This window comes from Phacochoerus africanus, chromosome 16 (genome assembly GCF_016906955.1).
Source record: "Phacochoerus africanus isolate WHEZ1 chromosome 16, ROS_Pafr_v1, whole genome shotgun sequence".
Taxonomy (NCBI): domain Eukaryota; kingdom Metazoa; phylum Chordata; class Mammalia; order Artiodactyla; family Suidae; genus Phacochoerus; species Phacochoerus africanus.
In genome coordinates, this window is record NC_062559.1 from 12,004,624 (window position 1) to 12,032,491 (window position 27,868).

At 41.9% G+C, this 27,868-nt stretch overlaps 1 protein-coding gene across 2 annotated transcripts in view; it reads left to right on the forward strand.

Moving 5' to 3' along the window:
• DGKI (diacylglycerol kinase iota) overlaps nt 1–27,868 on the forward strand; it is a 471,782-nt gene that overhangs the window by 320,745 nt on the left and 123,169 nt on the right. For both annotated transcript variants that reach the window (XM_047763504.1, XM_047763505.1), the window contains exon 21: nt 24,341–24,441. In XM_047763504.1, the coding sequence (XP_047619460.1) occupies nt 24,341–24,441 (101 nt within the window). The remainder of the gene's footprint in view (nt 1–24,340; nt 24,442–27,868) is intronic.

Below are 27,868 nucleotides of genomic sequence, written 5' to 3' on the forward strand. Positions count from 1 at the left end.
AAATGAAAGACTCGTACTCAGGTATCTTGGGGGACATCTTTACCCGCCTGTCTCACAGCAACGTGAAACTACAGCTAAACACGGGCCCTCTAACTCTATTCCTTTTGCTTTCCCTCCTCATCACCCAGTGAGCCTTCTTCATTCACATTCGTATTAATGGAACCACCATCCACTCATTCAGCGTGTCGGAGCCCTGGCGTCATCTCCCTCCCTCCCCTTGTCCACATCCCGTGTGTTCTCGGATCCCTCCCTTCTGTGTATCCCCCACACCGTTAACTCTCAAAGCATCTGTCCCCTCTGCTAATAACACAGCCTTACTTCCAAAGATGTGTTCGTTACCTCTCAGGAGCGTTGCCAAAATATGTGCAGTTCCTTTCTTTCCTTGCAGTGTTGCTGCCTTCACAAAACGTCTTTTCCAATAGACTTGGTCGAATGAACGTTCCAAAAAAAATAAAACCAGTATTTCCCAGCTTTACAGACCATTTTAATTATTGCCTTCACCCTCATCTTCCTGTGCTCCGGAGCTATTATTTCTGGGTCAGTACAGCCTGTCTCTTGTTGTCATATGTTTGCCCTCCCTCTCTCTTCTTGAGGTGGCTTCCTCGCCTCCTTTTCATCTGCCAGCTCTTGCTTGGGTTCAAAATTCCATGGAAATATCACTTTCCCTAAGAATCCTCTTCTCTCTGCCTCTAGCCATTAAATGCGCCGCTGAGCACTCCCAGAATGTTCCTACTACTTCTCTCATACCATTTATCAAAGGCAGTGTCATTCTTGGTTTATTGGTCTCCCCTGCTCTGTAGGGAGTCTCTGGGATTTGCCTTTTAGGGTTCCAGGGCCTGCTGGCGTGTCTGAGGCCTACACTTATGTGTTGAATAAGGGACTTACACATGGATCAGATCTATAATGTTCTATCTTTTATGGTTCTTGAAATTGTTTCTAAAGTAACATAAATCTAAAACCCCATGAATATAAAAATAATATAGAAAATGTCCTGATCACATTTACGACAGTAAGTGGAAGATATATACTTAAGAAGTTCAAGGTCTGGTCCACATGGATGGCTGGAGGAATTCTCATGAAAAACCATTAGACTTTTATGATGCCACTAGATCTTCATTTAAGCAAAAAAGGAAAAAAAAAATCTTAAAAAGTACTTCTGGGCTTATGATCCCCTTTGCTATTGCTACACACATTCAAAAAGGCTGGGTCCATTTTGTTCAGTACCCTCTCACCTCCCCAGCCCATGTGTACAGAAGCCTGTCTCATTTTATCTTGGCTTATGAATCTACTTGAAATATGACTCCAGTATCTTCCCCCCCAAAAGTAATAGAGAACATTTGCCCACGTTGGTATTCATATACTAATGACATGACAGCCAGATGAATTTGATGATATCCTCTATTCGAAAGGCGCTTTTGAAGGAGATCAGACGCTGTACCTTGCTCTGACGTTTAGGAAGATCTTAACCTGAGTTCACAAGCAATTTAGACGGCATTGTTAAGAGTGATTGTATTCTCCAACAGCAAGATTTCTAGCTGCCAGCTTTGAAGTGGGCGACGGGGTTCTACCATCCTGGGCGGCTGAGAAGTATTATTGCTTATAACTGATTGCCCTTTGAAGATAACAAGGAGCTAAGTCATACAAAGCTTTGTATGGGAATTTGCATACCCAGCCGAAAAGAGGGATGGCGGGGGGTACATCTATTGCAGTTACAGTGAAACTGTTCAAATGATATAAGGGAGTGGAAGAAGACTTATGTAAAAGTGGCAAGAAATTTGGACGTTAGTTTCTTCAGTTCTATGTTTTGTCTTTTCTGGTATGACTCTGAGACCCTCTCCTTTATAAAAGAAGGGAGAACCAGGAGAAGGCTACAGTTTCACTCCTCTATCAAGCATGTGTGTGGACTTAGAGCATTACCATGATGCTGTTAGGCTTTCTTGGTATTTCCTTTGGATTGCTTACAAAGCCTTCCTTGAACTGAAAGAAGTTAAAGTTTTGGTTGAGCCACTCTTTTCAAGATGGCTCTCTTTTGACACAAATGTTCCAGCAAAGCCCAGAATCATGAGGACTTTGTTCAAAGATTCATCTCACCTTGATTCTGCTCAAAGATAAGTTGCCTGTGCCAGCCGACCACTCGTGTGAGTGCGCGTGTGTGTACGGGTGTGTGCGCGCGCGGGCATGTGTGTGCGCACGCGCACACGCTAGGTGGATGCCAGCAACCTAGAGCCCGAGAGGACCGCGGGAACCTTCTGACCCCGCAGCGCTGCGCAGCATCAGCGCCCCCGCCCGCACCCGCAGGCGCCCGCCTCGTGCTCCAGTCTGTGGCTTGCCTGAGAGCCGGCCCTGCCATGTGTCCTGTTGGCTTCGTCGCTGTCACCGGCTTTCTGGATTATTTCGTGGCTGGCTTGGTTTTCCTTTTCTTTTCATTCACTGTTTGGTGGCGCGCTCATTTAATTTCTGTTTAAATTTTGTGTGTCTCTCTTTCTCTCTCCTGGCTTGTTCCCTGTCTGTCCACGCTGTTTTGCTGACTGTCTTCGCTGCTCATTCCCTGCTGCCTCTAGTATCCATCAGGTGCAAGCTGCGGACCTGCGGAGAGTGTCTGCTCCCCCTGGCTCCTTCACCATGTGAGTACGAAGCTGTTCAGTTTCTACATTGTCTCTCTCACCCTGGTCTCCTCCACAGGGCCAGACTACCTGCATCCACTCCCTTCGCAGGGCTGCTTCTCAGACAAAGAACCACCTCACTGTGATTGTCTTCGGCCCTTCTTTGATTTGAGATGCAGCTGTGAAGTTCTTTGTGTTCTATTTGTTTCAATCCTGTACAAATTCACAGTTTGATTTTTCGATTCGGAGTTCCCATTGTGGCTCAGTGGAAACAAATCTGACTAGTATCCATGAGGACACAGGTTCAATCCCTGGCCTCGCTCAATGGGTTAAGGATCCGGCATTGCCGTGAGCTGTGGTGTAGGTCACAGACATGGCTTGGATCTGATGTGGCTGTGGCTGTGGCATAGGCCGGCGGCTACAGCTCTGTTTCAACCCCTAGCCTGGGAACCTCCACATGCTGTGGATGCAGCCCTAAAAAGGCGAAAATAATAATAATAAAAATAAAATAAAATGAACATTTTTCATTAAATACTTTAGGGTCTGGAGTTGCATGGGGTTCTGTAAAATTCCAAACTAAGCATTGGTTGCTATGGAAAGTGTGTGAACTCATTAGACCATTCCATTATCTGTGGCTCAGAGATGACCTCGAAGAGGTGCCTGTGACCCTTGAATCTGTGGATGGACCCCTGAACTTATATGTGGAGCTTTGAATGTATGTACGTGCATTTTTCTGGATTGAGGATCCATAGTTGTAATAAAAGATCAGTGGTCCAAAGTTGCTATTGAGTTAGCCAAATGCATTTTGTACTAGTAATATGTACGTAACAGAGTTTGTGCTTTCATTTTCTCTGGTGAAAAACAAACAAAAAGACAGTGTTTTTTTTTTTAGCCCTTCACTTCAGGATGTTTTTTATGCTGTTGCCTTCTGTCTTGCCCTTCTTTCTTTTCACCATCTTACATATACTTTTATTATGGTTCAGGTACTGTTACAGTGTTTTATATATGTTAATGTACTCTCCCAAAAACCCTCTACCCTATGTGGTATTATCATTTCCATGTTATACATGAGATATAGGATGTGCAGAAAAGCTGAGTAATTGACAGAGGTCACAGAGCTTATAAGTGGTAGACTGGAATTCATACTCCTGCAGCCTGGTCCCAAAATTCACTTGCTTAACAATTTATAATTTGCTGCTTTTCATCTATTAGTAGTATCCTACGTATTTCTCAGGGCTTAGGTGAATAACTGCCTTTTCAAAGAATTGTACCTTGATTTTTGCTGGCAGAACTAGTTACATTCTCATTGGAGTTCACTTTTGATGCACTTATTATAGTTGTCAAGGTATAATTGATTGATACTAATTATATTAGCTCTCTGTCTATGTATATCCCATACTAAACATAGGCCACTTGAAATCATTTACAGTATCTTCTGATCACAGACCTTGACACAAAGTATTCTGAAACCAAACATGATTGTCTGTTGTTTGGTAGAATGAATGAGGGACATGGTCTTGACAACATAATGTATAAATATATTAGGAATTGCAACATACTGTTAGTGTGCGCATATGTGGGAAATTTCAACTTTTCCCAAAGGAGAATCTTGAAATCTTTGTTTTGATCATATAAAACCACATATAAATGCTGAATTTTAATCAAAAAGCATTTAGTGGCTTCATATGGTAGAACAAAACAAAGCAAATAAAGTATTTCGCCACAAATTTTCTTACTGTCGTTTTTTTGAAACATCAGAGAAAAGCTATAATTCCCAGATTTGGCATACAGCATACTTTGTAGTTCAGCCATCCTTACTTTCTTCTTCTTCTTTTTTAATTGATACATCATCAGGGCACCAAAAGAGCTCAGATGGGAAAATGTTAGAGGGAGGTATCATTGACGTAAACATTACATTAGTTTCAAATATACAACATAATATTCAATGTTTGTGGATATTGTGACACGATCACCACATACGTCTCATGCATATCATCACCATGGAGCTCCCTTGTGGTGCAGTGGGTTAAGGATCTGGCATTGTCACTGCAGTGGCTCAGGTTGCTGCTATGGCACGAGTTTGATCTCCGGCCCAGGATCTCCCACATGCCATAGGCATATCCCCAAAAAAGTACCCATCATCACATGTAATTACACCATTTTTTCTTGTGATAAGATCTTTTAAGGTCTCTCTTAGCAACTTTCAAATGTCCAATACCGTATTACCACCTCTGGTCACCATGCGGTACATCACATCCCCAGGACTTGGTGACTTTATAACCGAAAGTGTGTACCTTTTGACCCCCTTCACCTACTTCCCCCCTCCTCTCCAATGTTGCTTAACGAATTATTAAAGCAGTACCTCAATTAATAAATGTGTTATACGTGAGTTCAGAGTAGAATCCTCATGGAAGACTACATGCACTGCGTTTCATGCCTCTTGAAGAGGCGTGTCACTGTACGAGGAGTCTTTCTGAAACTCCTTCAGCTTTTCATTAATTTCTGTTTCCCTCCTGCCCTTTCCCTACCAAAGTGAAATAACCTGAACTGCTTACACCTAATTTTTCCTCTTTCAAAAATGTTATTCAGTATCCACTTTATTTTTTTTTTTTTATTTGTCTTTTGGCCATTTCTTGGGCCGCTCTCGCGGCATATGGAGGTTCCCAGGCTAGGGGTCGAATCGGAGCTGTAGCTGCCAGCCTACGCCAGAGCCACAGCAACACGGGATCCGAGCTGTGTCTGCGACCTACACCACAGCTCACGGCAATGCCGGATCGTTAACCCACTGAGCAAGGGCAGGGATCGAACCCGCAACCTCATGGTTCCTAGTCAGATTCGTCAACCACTGCGCCACGACGGGAACTCCTCAGTATCCACTTTAAATGCCAGATACTCTGTGGGATACTGGAGATAGGATGTTAGAGAGCTACGGTTTCTGCCCTGGAGAAATGGACACATCAGGAACAGACCTACTTGGGTTGCCTACAGTACAGTTACAACACAATGTGACAAGTACTTAAATAGACACTCTGGTTGTAGTTCCATGTGAATAGCTCTTTATTGAGTATTTATTATATTTGTTTTTATATTTTAACATTTAAAAATTGAGTTTTCTGACACATAGTTCTGAATTTTAAGACACGTATTGGTTCATTTAACTAGCACCATGATCAGGATACAGGAAGGTTCTATCACCCCTTGTAATCTACACCCTTTATGATCATACCCCCTGACCCCTGCATCTCTCATCTCAACCTTTGGCAACCACTGATGGCTACAGTTTTATGTGTTTGAGAATGCCATGTAAATGGAATCATGCAATATGTAACCCTTGCACTGGTTTCTTTGAATGAACATAACATCTTTGATATTTATCAGAGTCATTGCACAAATCAATCATTTATTCCTTTTTGTTGCTGAGCAATATTCCATTATATGGATGTTTCTGTTTATTTACCTATTTATCCATTGGAAGACATTTGGGTTATTTCCAATTTTGAGCGGTTACGAATAGAACTGCATAAACAGTGATGCACAGGTTTTACGTAAATGGAAGTTTTCGTGCCTCTAGTTTAAACACCTAAGGAAGGATCCCAGGGTCACATTCAACTTGATGAGAAACTGACAGACGGTTTTCCAGGGTGGTTGTGCCCTTTTGCATTTCCGTTAGCAGGGTACGAGAGTGGGTGGTTGTGCCCTTTTGCATTCCCCTTAGCAGGGTACGAGAGTGCCTGTCGCTCCACGTCTCTGTCAGCACTTGGTAATGTCACTATTTTAAAATTTTAATCATTCTAATATGAGTATCTTTTCATGTGTTTATTTGCCATCTTTTATACATTCTCTGGTGAAGCATCAGCTCCAGTCTTTTGCCCATTTTTTTAAATTGGGCTGTTTGTTTTCCTCCTGTTGAGTTTTGGGAGTTTGTCATGTATTCTGGATCCAAGCCTTCGTTAGGTTATGGGGTTTGCTGATACTTTCTTTGTCTTAGAAGGCAGTTGACTATTTTCCGGCCACAACTTCTGACTCATCTTCTGCGGGTCGTGGCTACAGTGTTAGTTAGTTCTTCTTTCGAAACCTTGCAGTGTCAGTCGTATCTGGCTGGCATGTGCCAGGTTGCCATGTGGGATCTGAGTGGAGCGTCTTCTCTGTTGTTCAGTTCCTAAGTCTGTGGTATTACGTTTCAGGCCAGATTCATACATTTGCAGCCTCGAGAGGAACCCACGTTCATGGACGTCTCTGTTTTCCCAAGCTCCTCCTTGTCTGTTGTCATCCTCAGTACGTTGCCATTTCCTGGGGCTCCCTTTTAGGGTCCTTCAGCCCGAAAGCAAAGGCTTTAGTTACTTCCTTCTTCTGCATCCCTCCTGAAAGCGCTTCATATCCAGGACCAAGTAGGGATAAAACTGAAAGAGAAAAAAGAAGCAGTGGTGGTTTATCCTACCTTCCGGGGACCACAGCTCCTCTTAAAGGCCGTTGTCATTGTGAGGTTTTAAGGTTTTAAACACCTGCATTTTAAATACCTGCATTTGAAGGATTTAAACACCTGGAGGCCTTTGTCAGCAAAAGCGCCTGAGCACTGGGTTGTGAGAACATGGAGGGGGTGTAAAAGATTTCCCCACATTTCTCTGCTCTTTCAGAGTCCCTTTCCTTCTGTCAAGCTAGAGTTCACAGACTCTCCCAGGGCTTTCTCTGCCTGCACCTGTTGTCCCTTTCAGGCTTTGTGCTGCCTGGAGTCCAGACCCAGGTTGACTAGAAGTCAAAGGAAGAGAAAGCTCACCATTAGTTGGATGGTTTTTGTTTGTTTGTTTGTTTGTTTCTCTTTTTTGGCTGCCCGGAGGCATGTGGAGTTCCCGAGCCAGGGATCAGACCTGAGCCACAATTACAACTGTGGCACAGCTGCAGCAATGCCAGATCCTTTAACCCACTGTGCCAGGCTGGGGATTGAACCTGTGTTCTGGCGCTGCAGAGACACCACCAATCCTGTTTTGCCACAGTAGAAAATCCCGGAGGGTACTTTGAATTCTGGTCATCTTTCCCCTTCTGCTGCTCTCTTTTATGTTTCAGAGTTCTCAAAGAAGCTGCTTTAGGAATTCTGTCCAAGTTTTATAGCTGCATTCATTGGGGGAGGAAGAATAGTGGGTGCTTACCCACTTTACCCAGAGCCAGAACTTCTCTACTGCTTTTTTTTTTTGGGGGGGGGGTCTTTTTAGGGCTGCACCCGACGGCATGTGGAGGTTCCCAGGCTAGGGGTGGAATCAAAGCTGCAGCGGCTGGCCTACACCACAGCCACAGCAACGCAGGGTTGGAGCCATGTCTGTAACCTGTACCACAGCTCACGGCAGAGCTGGATCCTTAACTCACTGAAAGAGGCCAGGGATTGAACCTGTGTTCTCAGGGATACTAGTTAGATTCATTACTGCTGAGCCACAATGGGAATATCCTCTACTGCCTTTTAAGCGGAGAATTTTCATGTTTCCTCATTTTACCCACTATGCTTCCTCAGAGAGTCCCATAGCTAAACTCAGCAGAAGAGCTATGCACAGAACCCAGTGAATTTTGAACTACACCCAACAAATGTTAAAAGTAGTATGTTGTCTTGCCCAACACTTACGCTTTAAACATAAACAAGATGTTTCCCAATGCTAAACTGTGTGGATTTGTTTGTTACCTTGGGAAAGGCAGAGTTAGACTCAGATCCTTGAAAAAAGTATGAATTGTCATGTTTGATCACAAGCTGCATATGATTCAGCATTCTAAAACTGCTTTCAGTAAGTGAAGGCTTCTTGGTAAAGATGAAAGCAAATTGAATTTTGCTGTATGAAGAAAGAGAGTTTTATCGGAAGAGAAATAGTTTTGATATGTCTTCTTTTTATGGTTGTCTCTTGGGTTGAGTTTAAGAATTTTATTGCTAAGAAACAACCAAGAATCTTTAATCTTCATGATTGAAAAAAATCATAAATTGGTCATAGGTGGTTTCCTATTTGCATGCCTCTTGGCCAGGGAAGGAAAGTAGAAAATCCTTTGAAGTGCTTTCTAAAAATTCTATAATTCTGTCCTCCAACTAGTCACATCAGAGCTTTCTTCTTAACATTTTCTTGAATTTGTTTAATATGCTCTAAGAGGTCTGTTTATTTTGTTTATTCAGTACTGGCCCTTTAATTAGAAAAGGAGACTGGGTCTGCTCTTTTCAGAACCCTTTCTCTTTTCCATTTTCCCTTCAATAAACTTTATTTGACCACACCCTGGACTCGAGCAGGGAGTAGGATAAACATAGCCTTGAATGGCTCTGTAAACTATTAAGTTTACCGCTAAAGTAGCCAGGAAGGTCCCCTAGGTGTGGTTGGCTTCGAATTAAGCTTGGTGGCTAACACACCACCTTCAGGGGACCCTCAGGATGGATAGGAAGGACTCCTGGACCAGTCGAGCCTTCAGAAGAGGACTTCATCATGCCTGGGGAAGGATGATGGGAAGATTCTGACTCATGGACTATAACTTTTGGGTCACAACTTCTGGACCCAGAAACCATTAGTGAGGGCACTAACAGGGCCTAAGCATTCAAAAAAGTGTGAACATATTTGTTATGAAGGCTTCTGTTGTTATCATTGTATCCCTGGGTGATTATCCCTGAATAGTAGGATTATAGATACAATTTTTTTATTGGCTTGCTTTGTTTTCTGACTTCTTTCCTTTCCTTTCCTTTTCTCTTTCTTTATTCCTTCTTTCCTTTTCTTTCGTTGTCTTTCTTCCTTTCTTTCTTCCCTCCCTCCCTTTCTTTCTTTCTTTCTCTCTCTCTCTCTCCCCCTCTCTCCCTCCCTCCCTCCCTCCCTCCCTCTCTTTCTCTCTCCTTCCTTCCTTCCTTCCTACCTGCCTACCTACACCTGCGGCATATGGAAGTTCCCAGGCTAGGGGCTGAATCGGAGCTTCATGTCCAGAGGGATGGAAGACAGGAAGTAGGAGAGTCTTGCCTTGGGACGTGTCAAGGACTTTATCCTTAGTAGCAGTCAGGGAGGCCAGCCCAGCCCTGTACCCCCTGGGTTCACTTGTACCTTGCTCTCAGCAAGAACCCTGGCAGATTTTTTTCATTTAGCCAGAGAGAGAATTTGGGCCTGATACTGAGTTGTGATCAAATTTAACATCTTGATGACTGTGTGTGCTAATGATTGCAACCAGTCCCATCCCATAGATGAAAAGACTGAGAAGAAGAAACATTGGGAAACTTGCCTCAGATCATAGGCTACAGAGTCAAGAGCCAGGGCTGTTCGAAGACAGCATTTAAGTCATCAGATTCTGCCATCAGTATAACCTCTGATCTTTTCTGTGCATGTGTGTTTATTTTTCTACATATAACTTAAATGTTGTTAATCAAATCATACTATATAAACCTCTCCCCCTTTAAAGAAAACCTTGGAGAATGACTAACACTTCGAATTCCATTTCGAGTGTTTCAAATGTGTGAATCTTTGGTATTTCAGGTTTGCTGTTTGAAGTGTTATTATATGAAAAATGTCAGAATGACAAACTCTGGTTAAAAATAAATGCCAGTGCAGCTAAAGACGGTGGTGAGTCTTTCAGGCTTGTTAGTCATGGTTTCGGTCTGTGAAAGAGGCCTGTGGGGAAGGGTCCTGCTCGCATCCACAGGGGATAGATGGCGCCTGTGTTCCTCCCTCTGAGAAGGTGAGGCTGGCTGGAGCATCTGGTGTGGTTATGTAAAGACGGAGTACATCTAGGACTCCCTTAACATTTAAAATTATATCTCATAACTTTTAAAATTTATTTTTAGGGATGAATTATTCATATCTGCGTAGGTGTAGGAAACAGTCTTGCGAGTCAGCACTTCTCATAAATAAAAGGTCACTCCAAAATTGAAGCCCATACCTACCCAGGTGTTGGCTTCAGAGGCAGGCACGAGGCATAGTGAGCTGTGGGGGTAAAGGAGGGATTTGTAGAAAGGTTTGGGTACAGTCTATTGGGTAGGACAAAGCGGGGGAGGAAAATTCATGAATTTTTTTAACCAAGATAATTTTATAAAATTAGAATTTAAAAATCTGACCTTAGATGTGACATGAATCCAATAAACACAACAGTACTATTTTTTTTTTAAGATTATTCTACATTCCTTGACTTTGAGGAAGAGAAGCAGAAATTAGGGTCTGGTAATCAGTGTTAGCAAGCCAGGAGAAATTCCCAAGCCAGGTTGGAATTTTGGAAAGTGAAAAATTGGATTCCGCTCACTCTTATGTATCTTTTTTTATCCCCCCCTTTTTTGGCCTCCCAGTGGCATGTGGAGCTCCCAGGCCAGGGATCAGGTCTGAGCTGCAGTCTCGACCTAAGCTGCAGCTGTGGCAATGCTGGATCCCCAACCCACTGAGTTGGGGATCAAACTGATCAAACCCACTCCGCAGCACTCCCAAGATACTGCTGATCCTGTTGCACCACAGCGAGAGCTCCCTGTTATGTATCTTTTTATCAGCAGTACTTGTAGGATTAAAACAAAGTGTGTTAGTCCTTTTAGTGCATCTTTTTAGTAGGCATCAGTATTAGTTTGCTAGGGCTGACATAACCAAGTACCACAGACACAGGGCTTTAGACAGTAGAAACTTACTTCCTTGCAGTCTGGAGGTTGGGGATCTGACATTGAGAGTTTGATAAAATTAGTTTTCTCGAGGCCTCTCTTTTTGGCTTATAGAAGGCTGTCTTCTCCCTGCGTCTTCACACTGTCTTTCCATCTTCTTATCTCTTCTTTTTATAAAGACACTGATCAGATTGGATTAGGGGGTCACCCAAATGACCTCATTTTAACTCAGATCACCTTTAAAGACCTTATCTCCACATGCAGTCACATTCTGCAGTACTGGTGGTTGGGACTCAGCCTGTGAAGTTGGGGGGCTCACCCCCTCGCCCACAACAGCAGCATACTAAATAAATTTGAACAGATTTCAGATTTTTTTATTGTCAGCAACTGTGTGAAGATTGAGTTTCATGTATGTTACATATTATGATAGTTTAATTCTTTAAAATCCTTTTAAAAAATAGTCTAAGGTGCTGAAGGACATTGCTCTTTTATTTACGGCAGATTCTAAGTATTATATGGGTACCCTAAAGTTATTGACCTCTCTGCACCCAAATTCATTTTCTGTAACATAAGGTGGTTAGCAATATGAATGTTAAAGTATTGTTTAGATCTGAACTCTTAAAACATTATCATAATAAAAACAGCTACAGAAATATGGCTGTGAGAGTTCCTGTTGTGTGTGGCTCAGTGGTAATGAACCCAACTAGTATCCATCAGGATGTGGGTTCAGTCCCTGGCCTCACTCAGTAAGTTAAGCATCTGGCATTGCCTTGAGCTGTGGCATAGGTCACAGATGCAACTCGGATCCTGAGTTGCTGTGGCTCTGGTATAGGCTGGCAGCTACAGCCCCAATTCAACCACTAGCCCAGGAACTTCCATATGCTCTGGGTATGGCCCTAAAGAGACAAAAAAAAAAAAAAAAAAGGAAATGCAGACTATAAGTGGCAAGGAAAAGGCATAATTTTGCTGGTCTCTGCAAATAAAGGATTTGTTTACAAATGGACTCTCTACCCCAAAGAAAAAAACTTTTATAAAATAATTATGTCTTTAAAGAAACCATTACAACTGGGATGCTATTAGTGGAGAAAAAAAAGAAAACATTTCAGTTTTTACTCCAGCCCTGCCCTGATAACTGATAGTATATTCTGCCACAGAATGAGAAGAACATATCAGTGATAAAGAAATCTAGACCTTTGTTTTGAGTCTTCCTTGAGGGCGTTTATTTTGGATTGCTTTGCTGAGGTGGTAATGAAATGCAGTGTACATTTCATTTCTAGGAGAGTTTCTGTTGAATTAAACCAATGCAATTGAGTTTTCCTCCTCTATCATAATACCCTGAAACACTTAGATGAAATGAAAAGTGCATCTTAAACGACATAAAAAGAAAATACTTGTCAGTGCTAGATTTAATTAATCCCCAGAACTCATCATCACATTTTATGTCAGGAAATGGAAATCTGCTAAGAATGCAGCAAAGTACAAAAAGTTGTAACTAAGATATTTGGTTAAAATGAACGCAGTCTTGGAAGAATTACAAACGGAACAGAAGGGGCCAAAGCTTTGCAGCATTTTATTACGGAGAACTGTATTTTATTTTCCTTAATTAATCATTTCAGCTCTACTGCTCTTGAGAGGGGATCTATATACTCTAATTGGGGCATAAATACATCTTCTAGTCTGATGGTATTTTGTTGCCCAGGTGAAATAAAACAATTACATGTTTCCTTGAAAAAGAGTCTAGGGTACTGCTTTTGGTAGAGACCTGATCTACTTTAATATGATATGTGAGAGGATAGAAAGAAATGGGACCAGAAGTTATTTATTTAAAATAGCTATTTAAAATACCCCACATTATTTTCATGTTATGTTATGACATTCTCAATGGAAACATTTTTTCTCTCATTATTTTCTTTTTCATATTGGTAGCAGTAAAATATTAACTAGTTGATTAATATTTCAACTACTTAGTTCGCATTTGTTTCTTCATCATCATCCCAGTAATGTATCTACCACCGAAAGTTTGTCTGAAGGGACTTTCTTTTCTCCAGTTTACTGTCACATTTTACAAAAGTTATTTTTATTGATGAGTAATTGTAGTAATGATAGAATTGTTGTATGGTTTTTACAAGCTCTGTTCTAGCCAAGGGTGCTGAGTCTGTCTATGCTTACACTGTAAAGAAGAATAGTGCCAAAAAAAAAAAAAAAATCCTTAGTCATTGGATCAGGAATTAGAGAAAGATGATAAAAAAGTTTCCATTTAGTTGGCTGAATTTGCTGAGTTGGAGAGGAGGGTTGTGTTTAGGCGATTCTCCGATGCTTGCTTCTTGGATTTCTGACAAGGAAACCTGGGATGGTGGGAACACATCTGTGCTATAAGTGGGGGGCAGAGCTTTCCACTGGCTATAGATTGATGAATAGAAGAGGTATGATGTCTTATCTCTCTCCAGAGCCAAATGCAGCACCACTGAGTATTCTAGACCTTGGCAAGCCATCATCAGCCTGGGAGGGAAATGAGTCAAAACATAGCACAGTAAAAGACTACCTATTTAGAAAAAGCAATTTTGTAAATATTCTTTCTCCGATACCCAGATTTTAGGAAAATATGAGTCTTTTGAGAACATGTTTTATCTACAAGGCTGAAACCACTTATGGAAATGTTTCTTATGTAATGCCATTTGTTGTCAGGACAGTACTTAGTTTTTATTTTCTTGATATGAAACAAAGCAAGGAATCCTCTCCTTACTGAACCCATTTCCTAGGGATGCAGTAAGGAGAGGACTTTTGCATGGGAGCTTTTCCATTGGAACAGAGCTTGAAATTCCTGCATCCAGCCCCTTCTCAAACTAATAGGAGTTACAACATTTCTCCACCTCAATAGACAGGTATATTTATTTTCACTCCATTAATGCTTTATGCATTTTTGCCCATTGCTTTGTTTGGTTATTTTTACTTTTAAGCAATTCTAAAATCTTGATATTTGGGGTTAGCTTATAGCTAAATGTTAAAACATTTAATAAATGTTAAAAATGATATTACTCTAGGTTTGTTTTTGTTTTGTAAAAACATTGTTGTCATGTTATACAGACGCCCATTCAAATGCTTGATTCATCAAAGCTCTTAATTACTAGAAGATGAGCAAATACGTTAGGTTGTAAGCCTAGTTTCAGTGTCTTTCAGGATATATGTGAAAGGCCAGAAATGTTTTCTTCTGTGAAATGACACTTTTTAAACTCTGCAGGTCCCACCACTTGCTCCCTGTTCTTTTCCAGCAAAGAAAGTCAATTTTTAAAAAAATTGGTTGCAAATAAGAGGAGGCTGTAATAAGAGCAGGCGATGGCCAACCCAAGGGAAGATTTTTCCCATGTAAATAGCAAGTAAACGTAAGTTTTTCCCTTTGTTTGAAATATAGAAATTGAAACCTGAAGTGAAAAATGTCTTTCCTTTCTAAGCACATGAAATCTGAAGCCATTTCAATGGCTCAGGAGTAACATTATCCTATTATGTCTCATTGGTTCAAGTCCAGTGGTTCCTTACTCCATTGGAGATAGTGATTAATGGCCCTCTGCAATCAGAGCAGCAAAATCATTCTCTTCTATTGCAGCCTACGGTACTCAGAGTACCTCATATTAGAGTTTTATGGTAAATCTTTATTCATTTTTAGTCCAGGAGACCTTCATTACATGGAATTGCTTCATAAAGTGGAAATTATTTTGGCCAAGTGTGATGAAAGACGAGGCTTGAATTCTTTACTTTTCCCATTCTAGCTCTTCTTCATCTCAGCAATTTGAAATTGTAGAATTCTACTACAAAAGGGAATGTTCCCTCTACTCTGATTTCCATCCCTCTTTATATCCTGCAGTACATTTCCGTTGTCTTTCATCATGATTTTTTTCTCTTCTTTTTTGGCCACCCCCATGGCATATGGAAGTTCGCGGGCTGGGGACTGAATCCCAGCCCCAGCTGGAGGTGCGACCTAATGTCACAGCTGTGGCAACACCAGATTCTTAACCCATTGAGCCAGGCTGGGGATTGAACCAGTGCCTCCACAGAGGCAGGCCAGGTCATTAACCAATTGCACCACAGGGGGAACTCCCATCAAGATATTTTTATACTCGTTGTTAACTTCAGATGTTATACACTTTTAGAGTATAAAATAGTATAAAATATTTTAAGTAGGCACTTAAGGTCTAAAACGCCTATTCTAAAAGACTTGTTTTTTTTTCCCTTGTTGTTATCCCTAGTTGCTAAATCAGCACACTTCAGGGAAGTGGATTCTGCTTTCCTAAGACTTAAATCTAGAGAGGTCACATGTAGAATTCTTCTCTGTCTTAAGCAGAGAAAGCCAGAGAATCAACTCCGTACCTGGAGGTAGCGGAGCAACAGTAAATACGTAAGCTCTGAGATTATTCCTTATTTGTTGGCTTTAGTAATGGGAACTAGTTTTTTCCTTTGAACCAGATTCTCTTGAGTGGTCCTTATTCTGGCCAATGATGCACCATATATTTCACACATGACTTTGTGCAGTGAATAATATGGTCAGTTATCATGAAAAATAATTGTTCTCCCTGCAAAATTAGCAAGTCTGTATGGCAAGCAGTGACTTACAGATGTTGAAAGCCTTATATTTAATATACATTGTGGAAGATGTAAAGATAGACATTCTGTTCATTTTTATTGAGATTTGCAGTTTTATATTTGTTTCAAGTGTACAACATAGAGATTCAGAATTTTTATATATTATAGTCCATTTATAGTTATTGTAAAATATTGGCTATATTCCCCACACTATACAATATATCCTTTTAGCTTGTTTACTTTATACAGAGTATAAGGGAAGGTAGCAAAATCATCATGTCATGGCCACATTTACGTTCACACTGACTGCTGAGTTTGAAGTGTTATGAGACTGTGAACAGGTGCACGGGCATAGTCTAGGAGTAAGATGATAGTAGCTTGGTTTTGGTCTGTGAGGTTTCAGTGAGGAATGGTGTAGAGAAGCCTGTGTATTTGAAAGATCCTTAGAGGAGGAGAAACATGAAGCAGGCAAAAATTGAGACTTTTTTTTTTTGATTGAAATCCAAGAGAAAAGAGCTTCCAGAAGCAGGGAGTTAAATTAACCACGCTGTGAAAGGCTGTCGAAGGGCGAATTAGGATGAAAACAAAGAAGTGAATTTAAAATGCACACATCAGGGAAAGGAGAAAGTGAAGAGACTGTACAATCTTATGGAGAAAAGAGTCTGAGTTTCTAGGATTTAAAAAAATATATCTGTGTCGTGGGTACCCAGAAGTTGGAACATTAGGTATATGTGGGATGGTTCCACATAAAAGCCTCAGAAGTGGATGGCTGAGTCATTAGTCACTGTAGCAGTCACTGCCACAGAAAGGAACAGGTGGTAAGAATTTGAAATATTGATCAAGGCTCCTGGCCTGTTGCTTTCCCTTTGCAGCAGGAACGATGAAACTGCTATATCAGTCATTGCTTCGCGATGCCACCAAGTGAGGCCACTGCTAGTTCCTCTTTGCTTCTCCTTTAAATGCCAGGAATGTAATATTTCACAGAAGAGACAGTCTATAATAACCATATGCTAATTCCACTCTATACAGTATTCATGTATTACAATTTCGAAAGCTTAGAAATGTATGCCAGTTTCCGGGGAAGCATGAAAATGTACATTTCCATGTGTATTTGAAGATCTCGAGAAAATTGAAAAATGAAGCTTTGTTTCACCCAGCGACATAAAAGTGCTTTGATATTTGGTACTGATAGCCTATTTTATTTTATTTTTTTAATTACAGATTTTTTTTTATCATAGTTGATTTACAGAGTTCTCTCAATGTCTGCTGCACAGGGAAGTGACCCAGTCACACATCTATAGCCTGTTTTAAATGTATGAGCCCTGAAGTGGGCCAACATTGCTTTGATATGTGTCTAGCTTGGGTGCTTAAAATTTACATCCCTTTGCCTGTGGTCGATCCCCTCAGTGACTTACAGCCCATTTCCTACCCAAATAGTAGAAGAAAGGTCAATAAACAGAAACCATGGAGAGAGAGATGTAGATACTTTGGGAAGAATTTACAAATGCTTCAGAGCAGCCTAAACAAAGATGAGGGCACATCCCTCCTGAACCTCACAATGAGATGGGCATCAAGCAGAGGCTGAGCAGGCATTTGAGGATGGTGTGGGGGGAGTATGGAGTCAGAGCGAATAACGAAGACGGAATTGGATACCGTCTAAGCTCCCCCCCAACCCTGTAATGCTTTGGTTCCATTATCTCGTTAGAGACTGGAGGGATGGCTATGTCAAATAGTTTGTAAGCTGTGGCATATCATACGAGCCACCTCTCAGATGGATGTCTAAAGGAGCTGAGAGCTTGTTCAAGTTCCATCACAAAAGAATTAACAAGCTTTTAGAGGATTTTGTTCAGAAAAACATGCTTGACACTAGGAAGTTATATTTGACTCCTGCTCATGTGATTTTTGGTTTACCCTTGGTTCCTAATTCAAAAACTCCTTTGCAGTTGATTTCACATTCCTGATGCATTGTTCTCTACTCCAAGCAGGAGACAAAATAGTTACTAGAGTTGCCGCTGCTGAACTCGGCAGGTGTCAGAAGTGCATGTTAAATCTCTGTTCTGAAGCCTTGCTTCACTTTGGTTTTACTGCTCAATGCAGAGACCCTCTTGGCTGTGTTCTTGCATAATATCAGTGGTAGTTTGATAATGTCCCAGGGTAAATAAGCAATATCTAGGAAGTTTCTATAGGAAAGGTCATTGAGTACAATTATATTTAAATAAGGCCCAGCTTGATAGCTGATGAAAGGATATGGTGGTAAAAGTTTCTGGGGAACCATTATTAAATTAAAGGACCAGCAGTCCTGAAATGGTTTATGGGCCTTTCTGGCAGGGACTTCTTCTTTCTTTGTAGCTTCTTCCCTTTTTATCTGTGGAGATTCCACTAGAGGTGAGATGCAAGGGAGTGAGAGAGTGTAATCCAGTATGGACTCGCCTCTGGATCTAGAGAGCTAGATGGGCAGAGAACAGCATGGTCAGCCAAGCAGGCTGGCCTGGGCTCCCAAAGAGAAGCACCTCTAGTGAACCGTTCACAGACGGTGGTCCAGTGTTGGACTGTGCTCATGCCTCAGGGCCATGCAGAATCCCAGAGGCATCTGACTTTCACTCATGTATTTGTCCAAAATCAGTTATTGTAAATAATAGAGACCAGGTTCCATTTTAGGTGCTAGGGCAGCAAAGAGGAAGAAGAAATTGTTTTTCATGCCAAGAATTCACACTAGAAGTTAATATTTTAATCGAAGTCCATTCATAAAACAAGAGCCAATTCAAATGAATTCTATTAAAGATGAGTTAGAAATGTATTATGTATCTAGGTTAGGACTGAATAGGATCTCACGTTACATTTCCTGAAAGAAATTAAAGTTGCCGCTACTATTGTTGTTTCTCCTCCTCCTCCCTCCCTTTCTGTTCCTCCTCCCCCTCCCCTTCCTGTTCCTCCTCCCCCTCCCCTTCCTGTTCCTCCTCCCCCTCCTCTGCCTGTCCCTCCTCCCCCTCCCCTTCCTGTTCCTCCTCCCCCTCCCCTTCCTGTCCCTCCTCCCCCTCCCCTTCCTGTTCCTCCTCCCCCTCCTCTTCCTGTCCTTCCTCCCCCTCCTCTTCCTGTCCCTCCTCCCCCTCCCCTTCCTGTCCCTCCTCCCCCTCCTCTTCCTGTCCCTCCTCCCCCTCCTCTTCCTGTCCCTCCTCCCCCTCCCCTTCCTGTCCCTCCTCCCCCTCCTCTTCCTGTTCCTCCTCCCCCTCCCCTTCTGCTTCTTCTCCCCCCTCCCTTTCTCTCTCCTCCCCTGACCCTTGTCAACAGATTCAAATCCTGCTAAGGTTTGAGGTCTACTAAATGTTTTTTTAGAGCTATGACTCTGGCTTTGCTATGATGCTGTTATTCAGGAGTGAATTAAAAGGAAAAAAAAAAGGCCTGTAGAAATCAAAGAAGCATCAGGATGCTAATAATAGTAACAAAACAACAATACATTATATTTGAACACTTGCTATTTACCAAGAATGTGCTTATTGCATTCCATGCATCTTCTGATTTGGAGCTCACTATGTTCCTATTACTGGTCCTGTTTTCAGACCAGAAAATGGTTTAGAGAAGGTAACTTCAGAGCTCTCAATGTCAAACAGGTATTAATGGACAAAGTTCAGATTGGAACTGAGATTTTTCTCACTCTACATCCTCCTTTATGTACCATGCTATGCTGTCTTAATATTAAGCAGTGTTACTCTCAGATGTTTCCAATGAGAAGAAGGAATTACATGATGTCATTTGTCTAGAAATGGGAATAAAAGCACCCAGCTCATCCTCTCCATCTATAAGAGGTGTCTGGGTAGGTGAGTGAGATGAAATCAGTCTGGGGGAGACAACCTGCAACAAAGAAATTGATTAAAAGAATGAAGCTTGGAGGCATAAGGGAGGAGTTTGACTCTAATGGATTGAAGATCTTTAAGGAGTCAAATAAAAAAATTTATTGGCAGAAACTATAGAGCAGAGAGTAATGAGAATTAGATGTAAGTTGTATTCAGGAAGTTGTCTTGATGGCACCACCCCCCAGGATCCCAGGTAACAGGTGTACATAAGTGGATAGGGAAGGTGCGGTCTGGAGATTTTGGAGGCTCTTGGCGATTTTCCCAAGAGGTACTTTTATTACAGTTCTTGAGGAAGTCATGTTGGGGACATTGGGAATTTAAGTTCAGAGGCATGAACTTCCACTTTATATAAGGAGCTCTTTCTTGGTGTTTTAGAGGGAATTAGCAAGAAGGTGACAAATTGAGGCCATTGTCCCGATTTTAAAGGGGGTTCCAGGAAGCTGGGTTTGGAACCCTGATAGAGAACTTAAATCAATACAGGAGTGGCCTGAAGGGCTAGGTATTGGCACAGAGGCAAATCCGCTTTTACTCAGGTTGTCAGTCTCCTCTGTGCTCTACTAACTTTCTTGGCACAATTTAATTCTAGAGAACTAATGGCAGTGCTGTTCCCCAGACTCCAAGGAATGGTTCCATCATCCTCCACCTTCAGTCACTAACGCATTTTGACATAAAGGGACACAATCGAATTACTTGGCTTTCATTTAATCTCTGTGCACTTTTCTCCCCCATGTCCTAGTTGTCTGTTTTTATATTATCATTTGGCCTGTAAGATACCAAATGGGAGGAAATCCAGGAACATTGTGACACCAGTCAGGCTAGACAGTTGTCCCCGAGGAAGCCCAGCAGCACGTTAGAAGTGTCTCAGGAGTTCCTGCATATGCTACAAACTCCTGCAGATGCTAGTGTTTATTAGGCAGAGCCTTACCTAAAAGAACAAGTTTAAGAATAATAATTATACTGATAAGAGCCCATATCAAGCATTTGCAGCTTGCCAAACAGTTTTCTAAGCACATCAGCGATGTTGATTCCCTTAATTCTCGTAATATCCCTGTGAGGTGAATACTCTTATTATCCCCACCTTTCTCATGAGGAAACTAAGCACAGTTTCCTGATCATCCAGTTACTGGAAGAACTTTCCTTCCAGTCAGCTCATCTGGCTTGGAGTTTGAGCTCTTACCTGCTTTGTTAAGCTGTCTCCTGCACCTCCTGTTTACACCAGGGTCCAGAGTAGTTCAGAGGGATTTTCTATCATGGACCTCATGGGTGAGTGCCCTAAGATTTCCTGATGAGCACGGGGCATCATTGGGAGCAGGCCAGACATCAGGTACCTGGGTCTGAAGGCTGGGTGCACAAGCTGCTGCTGCTCCTGGGGAGGTGGTGTGTGTTGGAGGTGGTGGGGAGAATTTGGGAGATGAGAGCAAGAAAGTGAACCTGTAGGAGGTGGAAGGGAGGAGGTGGCCAGTGGTTCATGAGAATCTCTATTCTCTTCCATTCTGGACATGAAGTGAGATAAAGTGAATTCATTGGGAATCTGGAAAGTTGTGTTCAAGTGACATTTCCTGTTGTAAGTTCACGGTGTGCCACCTGTATGTCTGTCGAGAGGACTGATAGGAATCCTAGTTCAGGGGCAGTATGTGTGGCTGGAATCAGTGGCACAGATGAGAAGCTGGGAGGCAGAAGTGTTCAGACAGGGAGCCGGCAGGGATGGATTTTGAGAAAGGTGTCGCACGCTGCTGAGCCCATGGGGATCCCCGGGAGGAGGGGCATGGGCCCTGGTCTGCAGTTGCTCCTTCAACCTGATTCCCATTCGCCACTTAATCTTGGCACCTCCAGCGCATTGGGCAGATCAGCGCTCCCTGCAGTTCTATCTGCTGTTAATTCAGCTCTGTGCTCCCTCTTCGTACAGAGAGTGATGGGCTACCACATTCTATGCTTTACCTGCTCTGCTCACAGGAGAATATTTGCTGATTATAATCTTTGCAGTTCTCCCTGGTGAACTTGATCAGATCCCCTTGGGAGTTCCCATTGTGGCTCAATGAGTTAAGGACCTAACATCTCTGTGAGGATGTAGGCTCAATCCCTGGCCTCTCTCAGTGGGTTAAGGATCTGGCGTTGCTGCAAGCTGCAGCATAGGTCACAGATGCAGCTTGGATCTAGTGTTGCTATGGCTGTGGCGTAGTCCTCAGCTACAGCTCTGATTGGACCCCTAGCCGGGGAACTTCCATATGCTCAAGATGCATCCCTAAAAAAGAAAAAAGAAAAAAAAAAGATCAGACTCCCTCCAAAATAAGCGTTTGGCACAAATATCATATGATTACTCTGTTAATACTCTTTACCATCTACTTATATCTAATACCTGACACATTTAATATAATCTTTATTTTCACTCTTGCCCTGAATTTCCATTTACTTCCATATTGCCGTACTTTCATAGCACAGAGAACTCTACCCAGTTTTCCATGATAATCTGTGTGGGAAAAGAATCTGAAAGGGAACGGAGGGTGGATGTGTGTCTCTGTATAACTGAATCACTTTGTTGTACAGCAGAAATTATCACAACATTGTAAATCAACTATACTTCAATACAACTTTTAAAAGAATCGATTATTTTGCTAAAAATGATGATTCTCAGTGTAAAATCATCCCCAGATCCCACTGCGTAGAGGCACCTGGAATAGCTTATTGCACATTTTCTTCGGCCACTCCTGTAAACTCCGAAATTTCATATTTCACATGAAGGAGAGCATGCCTTAGGTTACTTTCCATGACTTCCCCCCCACCTAACAATCTGTTATAGTCGGACTTTCCTCTAAATGTAGACCCTCATTTGTGATATTTGCCCATGTTCTCCTGTTTGAATGCACCACCGTTTTCTCAATCATCCCGCTGTCAGTTGTTCACTGACAAGTCAAAGGGATCATCTGGCTCTGCTGATCCTGCTGTCAGGTCTGTGGGATTCTTGGCATCATACGAAGGAGCACGAAAGAGATGAGTGAAGAGTCCAAGGCTCTGCTCCAGCTCTGTCGCTTAGTAGCTCTGTGACCTTAAAATCACCTTACCTTTCTGAGGTTTCCCGATCTGAAAGTGGGGGTGTGGGCATGCACGATGTTTAAGGTCTGTTCTGCTGATTTACAAATGTGCTTCAAACCACATCTCCCATCCAGACTTAAACATGCATGTCTTTTTTTTTTTTTGGTCTTTTTTAGGGCCACACCCGAGGCATATGGAGGTTCCCAGGCTAGGGATTGAATCAGAGCTGTACCTGCTGGCCACAGCCACAGCCAGTCACTCGGGATCCAAGCCATGTCTGTGACCTACACCATAGCTCACAGCAATGCAGGATCCGTAACCCACTAAGTGAGGCCAGGGGTCAAACCTGTGACCTCATGGATGCTAGTCAGATTCGTTTCCGCTGAGCCATGATGGGAACTTCTCACGTTGGTTTTATTCATCAGTGCCTGTTAAGTAGGAGTCTTTGTGGAGGGAGTTACTACCCTTTGCCCTAAAATGAGTTTTTTGGTAAGAAAACGAAATTACTTTTCTCTCCCTCTTCCAAAGTTGCTGTGAAAATGTAAGTGTGTGTGCCTGTGTGTATGTGTGTGTGTGGTGGGGTAGAAGTATCCTGACAATATTTTAAAAGTATCACTCTGTCCTTCCATCTGTCTTTTTCCTCTTTCTTCCCTCCCCCTCCCCTTCCTCTTCCCTCTTCTTTCCTTACTTTTTTCCTCCCTCTTTCTCTTTCCCCCTCTCTCTCCCTTCCATCTGCTCCTTCTCTCCTTTCCTGAAGTGAATTGAGGAGTAATCCTTTTCTTTTCATGTTAGTCCTTGGGGACTTTTATCCCATGATATAAGACAGGAAAAGCATTAAGGATAAGTGAAGATTCTGTTGTATTAATATATTGAATAAATGTATTGATCGGTACTGGTGGTGATGAAGATCAAAGCATTTCACTTGACTCATGCGCATGATTAAAGCATTTGGAAAATAGTTAAAAACATCCAAGGAATCCAGGTAAAGACATTCTGAGGGTGAAGAGGTGGCTTCAGAAAGTTTGGTACAACCCCCCTTTCATTGTTCAATATTTATTCTGAAACAGTTTGGGTTCTTTTAAAGGAATTGAGTACTTCATTCTCTCCCCAAAGAATGTACATATTTTAACAGGTTTTTTTTTTTGTTTTTTATTTTTCCATTTGGGATGCTCAGTGGCACCATCACAGACAGCATTTATTGTGATTTTCTTTGATGGAGAAGTGTCCTTGGGAACTTTGAGGTGTGTGGAACCATTTCATTCTCAATTCCGCGCTTTCTGGATTCTTGGTCTGCTTTTGATGTTTTTGTCTCTTGTGAGAGTCAAGCTGTTAGGTGCCTATTTGCTAAAGCAGTTCTTTCCAGCCCAACCCGACTTCTCACTATTTCACATTGGCTGCATCTAATGTATTGTGGAACTGAACACATGGTCTTACTGGGTTTTTAATAAGTTAGTAGAAAAAAATAAGTGGGCTCCAAAAGCTTTTTTCTGCTTAGTCCTGTGTTCTTATCTAAATTCCGGAAACTTAGGGTTTCTGAAGACATATTCTCCAGATAATTGCTGTGTTTTGGTCAAGAACCCAAGATTCTGGTTTGAAAGTGAACTTTTCTTCTTAGCAAGAAGAGGCAGTGCTGCCTTGGGTGCGTCCAGGTGCACATGACTCCCAGTTCCGCTCTCTCCTTGGTGTCTGACCACTTGGTTCTTGTTTTGCAGTCCCCAGTCTGTCCCAGACCGCCTGAGGATCCGGGTGAACAAAATCAGTTTACAAGACTATGAAGGATTCCACTACGACAAAGAGAAACTCCGGGAAGCTTGTAAGTTGGCGGTGCCTGATGGATGTCATGGGATCAGTCTGTTTTCAGCTTCTTGGTCCCCCTCAGTTTGATGGATAGATGCATCTTGGGGTTAGAGAAGTGAAGGGAAGTGTAATAACACATGACCTCTAAGTGATGCTTTATGGGCTTAAGAACATTGAACTGGAAGAGGAAATCAGAATAAAACAGTTCTGCTCTTGATGCCACGTTAGGAACTCTTAGGTTATTAACCATGTTAGTCTCAGGTTTGCCTAAAGTGAGAAAAGCAGAAAGTCGGGGGATACCGCATGATACAGTAACATCTAGAAAATTTGATACAGTGCACCTCTCTTCCTGGAGCCTGCATCACCGAATTCTTTGTACTGGTGTGACAGAGTTATCTGTGAAGACACGTCCTTCACTTCCAGCTATTATGTGATTGTATGATGTCAAAGAAACGCCCACAGGATCCTAAAGGTCATGGTAAAATGCATCATGGGTGAGGTCTCAGAATGTTTCTGAAACCTTAAATTGAGTCAACATATGAATTCCTTCTCCATGGTCATTTTTTTCCATATGCTTCATTAAATATATAACTGTTAGTTCACTTTGTTCATCATTCCATATTTATTGGGTATTTTTCTATTCCAGTTGCAGTTTTAGATACCTGTCTGTATCATGATATATGAGGTAACTGTGTAATGTCAGCTATTTAAGATTGCAGGTGTTAGGAGTTCCCACTGTGGCACACTGGCTTAAGGATCCAGCATTGCCACAGCTATGGCATAGGTTGCAGCTGCGGCTCAGATTCGATCCCTGGACTGGGTACTTCCGTATGCCTCGGGGTATAACCAAAAAAAAAAAAAATCCAAAACACCAAAAACCAAAAACCAAAACAAAAAAACCCCTACAGGTGGTAGATATTAGGGTTCTGGGCTCCTTCTTAATTGTGGGGGCCAATGGTCTAGTGCCATAAAGTCAGAGAGGATGAGAGCCAGTGTCCCAGGGACAGTCTCAGGGACTCTCAGATCTGGAGGTGGCAGTAAGCAAGGACTCCCCATCCCTGTGGCCCAGGCACTGAGCTGAGCCAACCAGGGCTTCCAGGTGGAATTTCTCTCCAGTCTCATGGCTTCACCTTCCTCAACTCTCTTTGTCCTTTTCCATAAAGATAAATCCCTTCAGCATCTCCCCAGCCTTCTCCTCCACCCTTCGCGCTGTTTCCCGTCGGTAGGAATGTTTTGAGGTAGAGGAGGAGCAGTTCCCTGAACCTCTGCATTTCTCCCTTCTGCCAACAGCCAATTATATTTCCTAGGGTAAATGAGATTATTGGTGCCAGACTAGCATAAAATCTAATTGAACTCATAACCTGGTGGACATTTATGTTTGCAAAGGGAGGTGCAGCTGCAATGAAAATTAAACTAACTTTGAGAGGCTGCTAATTATAAAAAGGAAAGTGTTTTATGTTCTTTTTCTTACGGACTTCCAAACACATAACTTACAAGTTTGAAAAACTGAAAAAGAGACTACATCGTAAGCCAGGGGTATTTTGCAGCTTGCCGTCAACTCTGATGAGAGTCAGTTGGGAGAGGGGAAATTTTGAAATTTGGGGGCTGAAATGAGATTTGAGGCTTGTCTGTGGATATCTATGATCTGTTCTTTTGTGTCTGTGGCGTCATCTGTCTCCAGTGCCAGAGGTAATTGTGATTTGAGTTTTTCCAAGATGGTATTTCCTGGCAAGGACTTTTACTCATCGTATCTTATGTGATAAAACATCTATGTAAAGAAACTTCTGATATCAAATTGAGAGAGGTGACTTGGTATAAATAAAAGTCCATAAATTCAACCACACCTTAGGGCTCAAAAGAACAAAGAAACTCTCAAAGAGGGAGTCGAAACATTAACTCATTCTAAAGATTTGGTTTTGAAGATAACAACAAATGAATTAGAAGAAAAAGTTTGCCAACTCAGTCGTTCTGCTTTTAATACGTAGTGATCGTTCTTCTCAGCTGTGGTTGCTCAGGAACGTTTGTCCTTGGAGGGGTTTGGATTTATTCTCATGCTCACCCTTTTTTTCCTGGCTCCAACTCGCAAGTGACTACAGATTCATGGGAAGGCTGACAGTTCAAATTGAGTATGAAGGCAAAAACCAGTTCAAACGCAAATGTGTAGTGCATGTCAAAAATAGGTCTGTTATTTCCAAAGCATTAATGAAATACGTAGAACACATCTAGATAAAAGGGACTCTCGGAATGTTCCCTGACCTGCATCCCTAAACAAAGGGATTGAACACCCTTTGGCCATTGTGGGCCTCCAGTGTCTAAACTAGAGCAGTTCTGCATTACTGGGTTTAAAAAGTGAGTTCCCTCTCTTAGAGACCATGCAGTCCATCCAGGCAGCATGTGGCTGTTTGCCTTCACTGTTTATTGGAGTCTTACTCATGTGTCCAGATCATTATTCATATTAGATTACAAGCTCGGATGTTTGTTGTCTTACAAAGGCCTGCTTCTGTCTGTAAGGCAGGACTCTGTGGTAATTACAGGATGGCAGCCCTGTTGATGGGCATGCTTACTTAGGGATAGAGAAAGATGACTATAGCATTTTAAATACTACCTGTCCCCCTTCCATTGAGTCCCAGCTCACCTGGGGCCATTTCCTCTAAAATAATAACATAGAGAGGGTTGGTCTTTTCCAATCATTCTCTCTGCTCTTGCTGGTAAATTTCAGACTTAAAACAATTGAGTCCCCCCCCCCCCCACTGGATTTGGGAATTATTAATCCTCAAAATAATGGTTATGATGTCCAAGAGAGGAAAGTCAGTTCAACTTGAGATAGAAATAAAGAGAAAGGGGCCTTCTTGAAAAAAAAATTCAGGTAAATCTGTAGTAATTATAATAGAAACTCACTCCTATAATCCGAATGAAGTATATGAGTCCTTAATGAAATATATAATCATGTAATATATATATATGGGCAAAGGGTAATTAGTTTCTTTTTTTTCCTTTTTTTTTTAAATTACTCAGTGAATTTTATTGCATTTATAGTTGTACAACAATCAACATAACCCAATTTTACAGGATTTCCATCCCAAACCCCCAGCACATCCCCCTCCCCCACAACCTGACTCCTTTGGAAACCCTAAGTTTTTCAAAGTCGGTGAATCAGTGTCTGTTCTGCAAAGAAGTTCATTGTGTCCTTTTTTTAGATTCCACATGTAAGTGATAGCATATGATGTTGGTGTCTCACTGTCTGACTAACTTCACTTCGCATAATGATTTCTAGGTCCATCCATGTTGCGCAGATGCTGTTATTTCGTTCCTTTTAATGGCTGAGTAATATTCCATTGTGTATATGTCTCACATCTTTTTTATCCACTTCTCTGTTGATGGACATTTAGGTTGTTTCCATGTCTTGGCTATTGAAAATACTGCTGCAATGAACATTGGAGTAC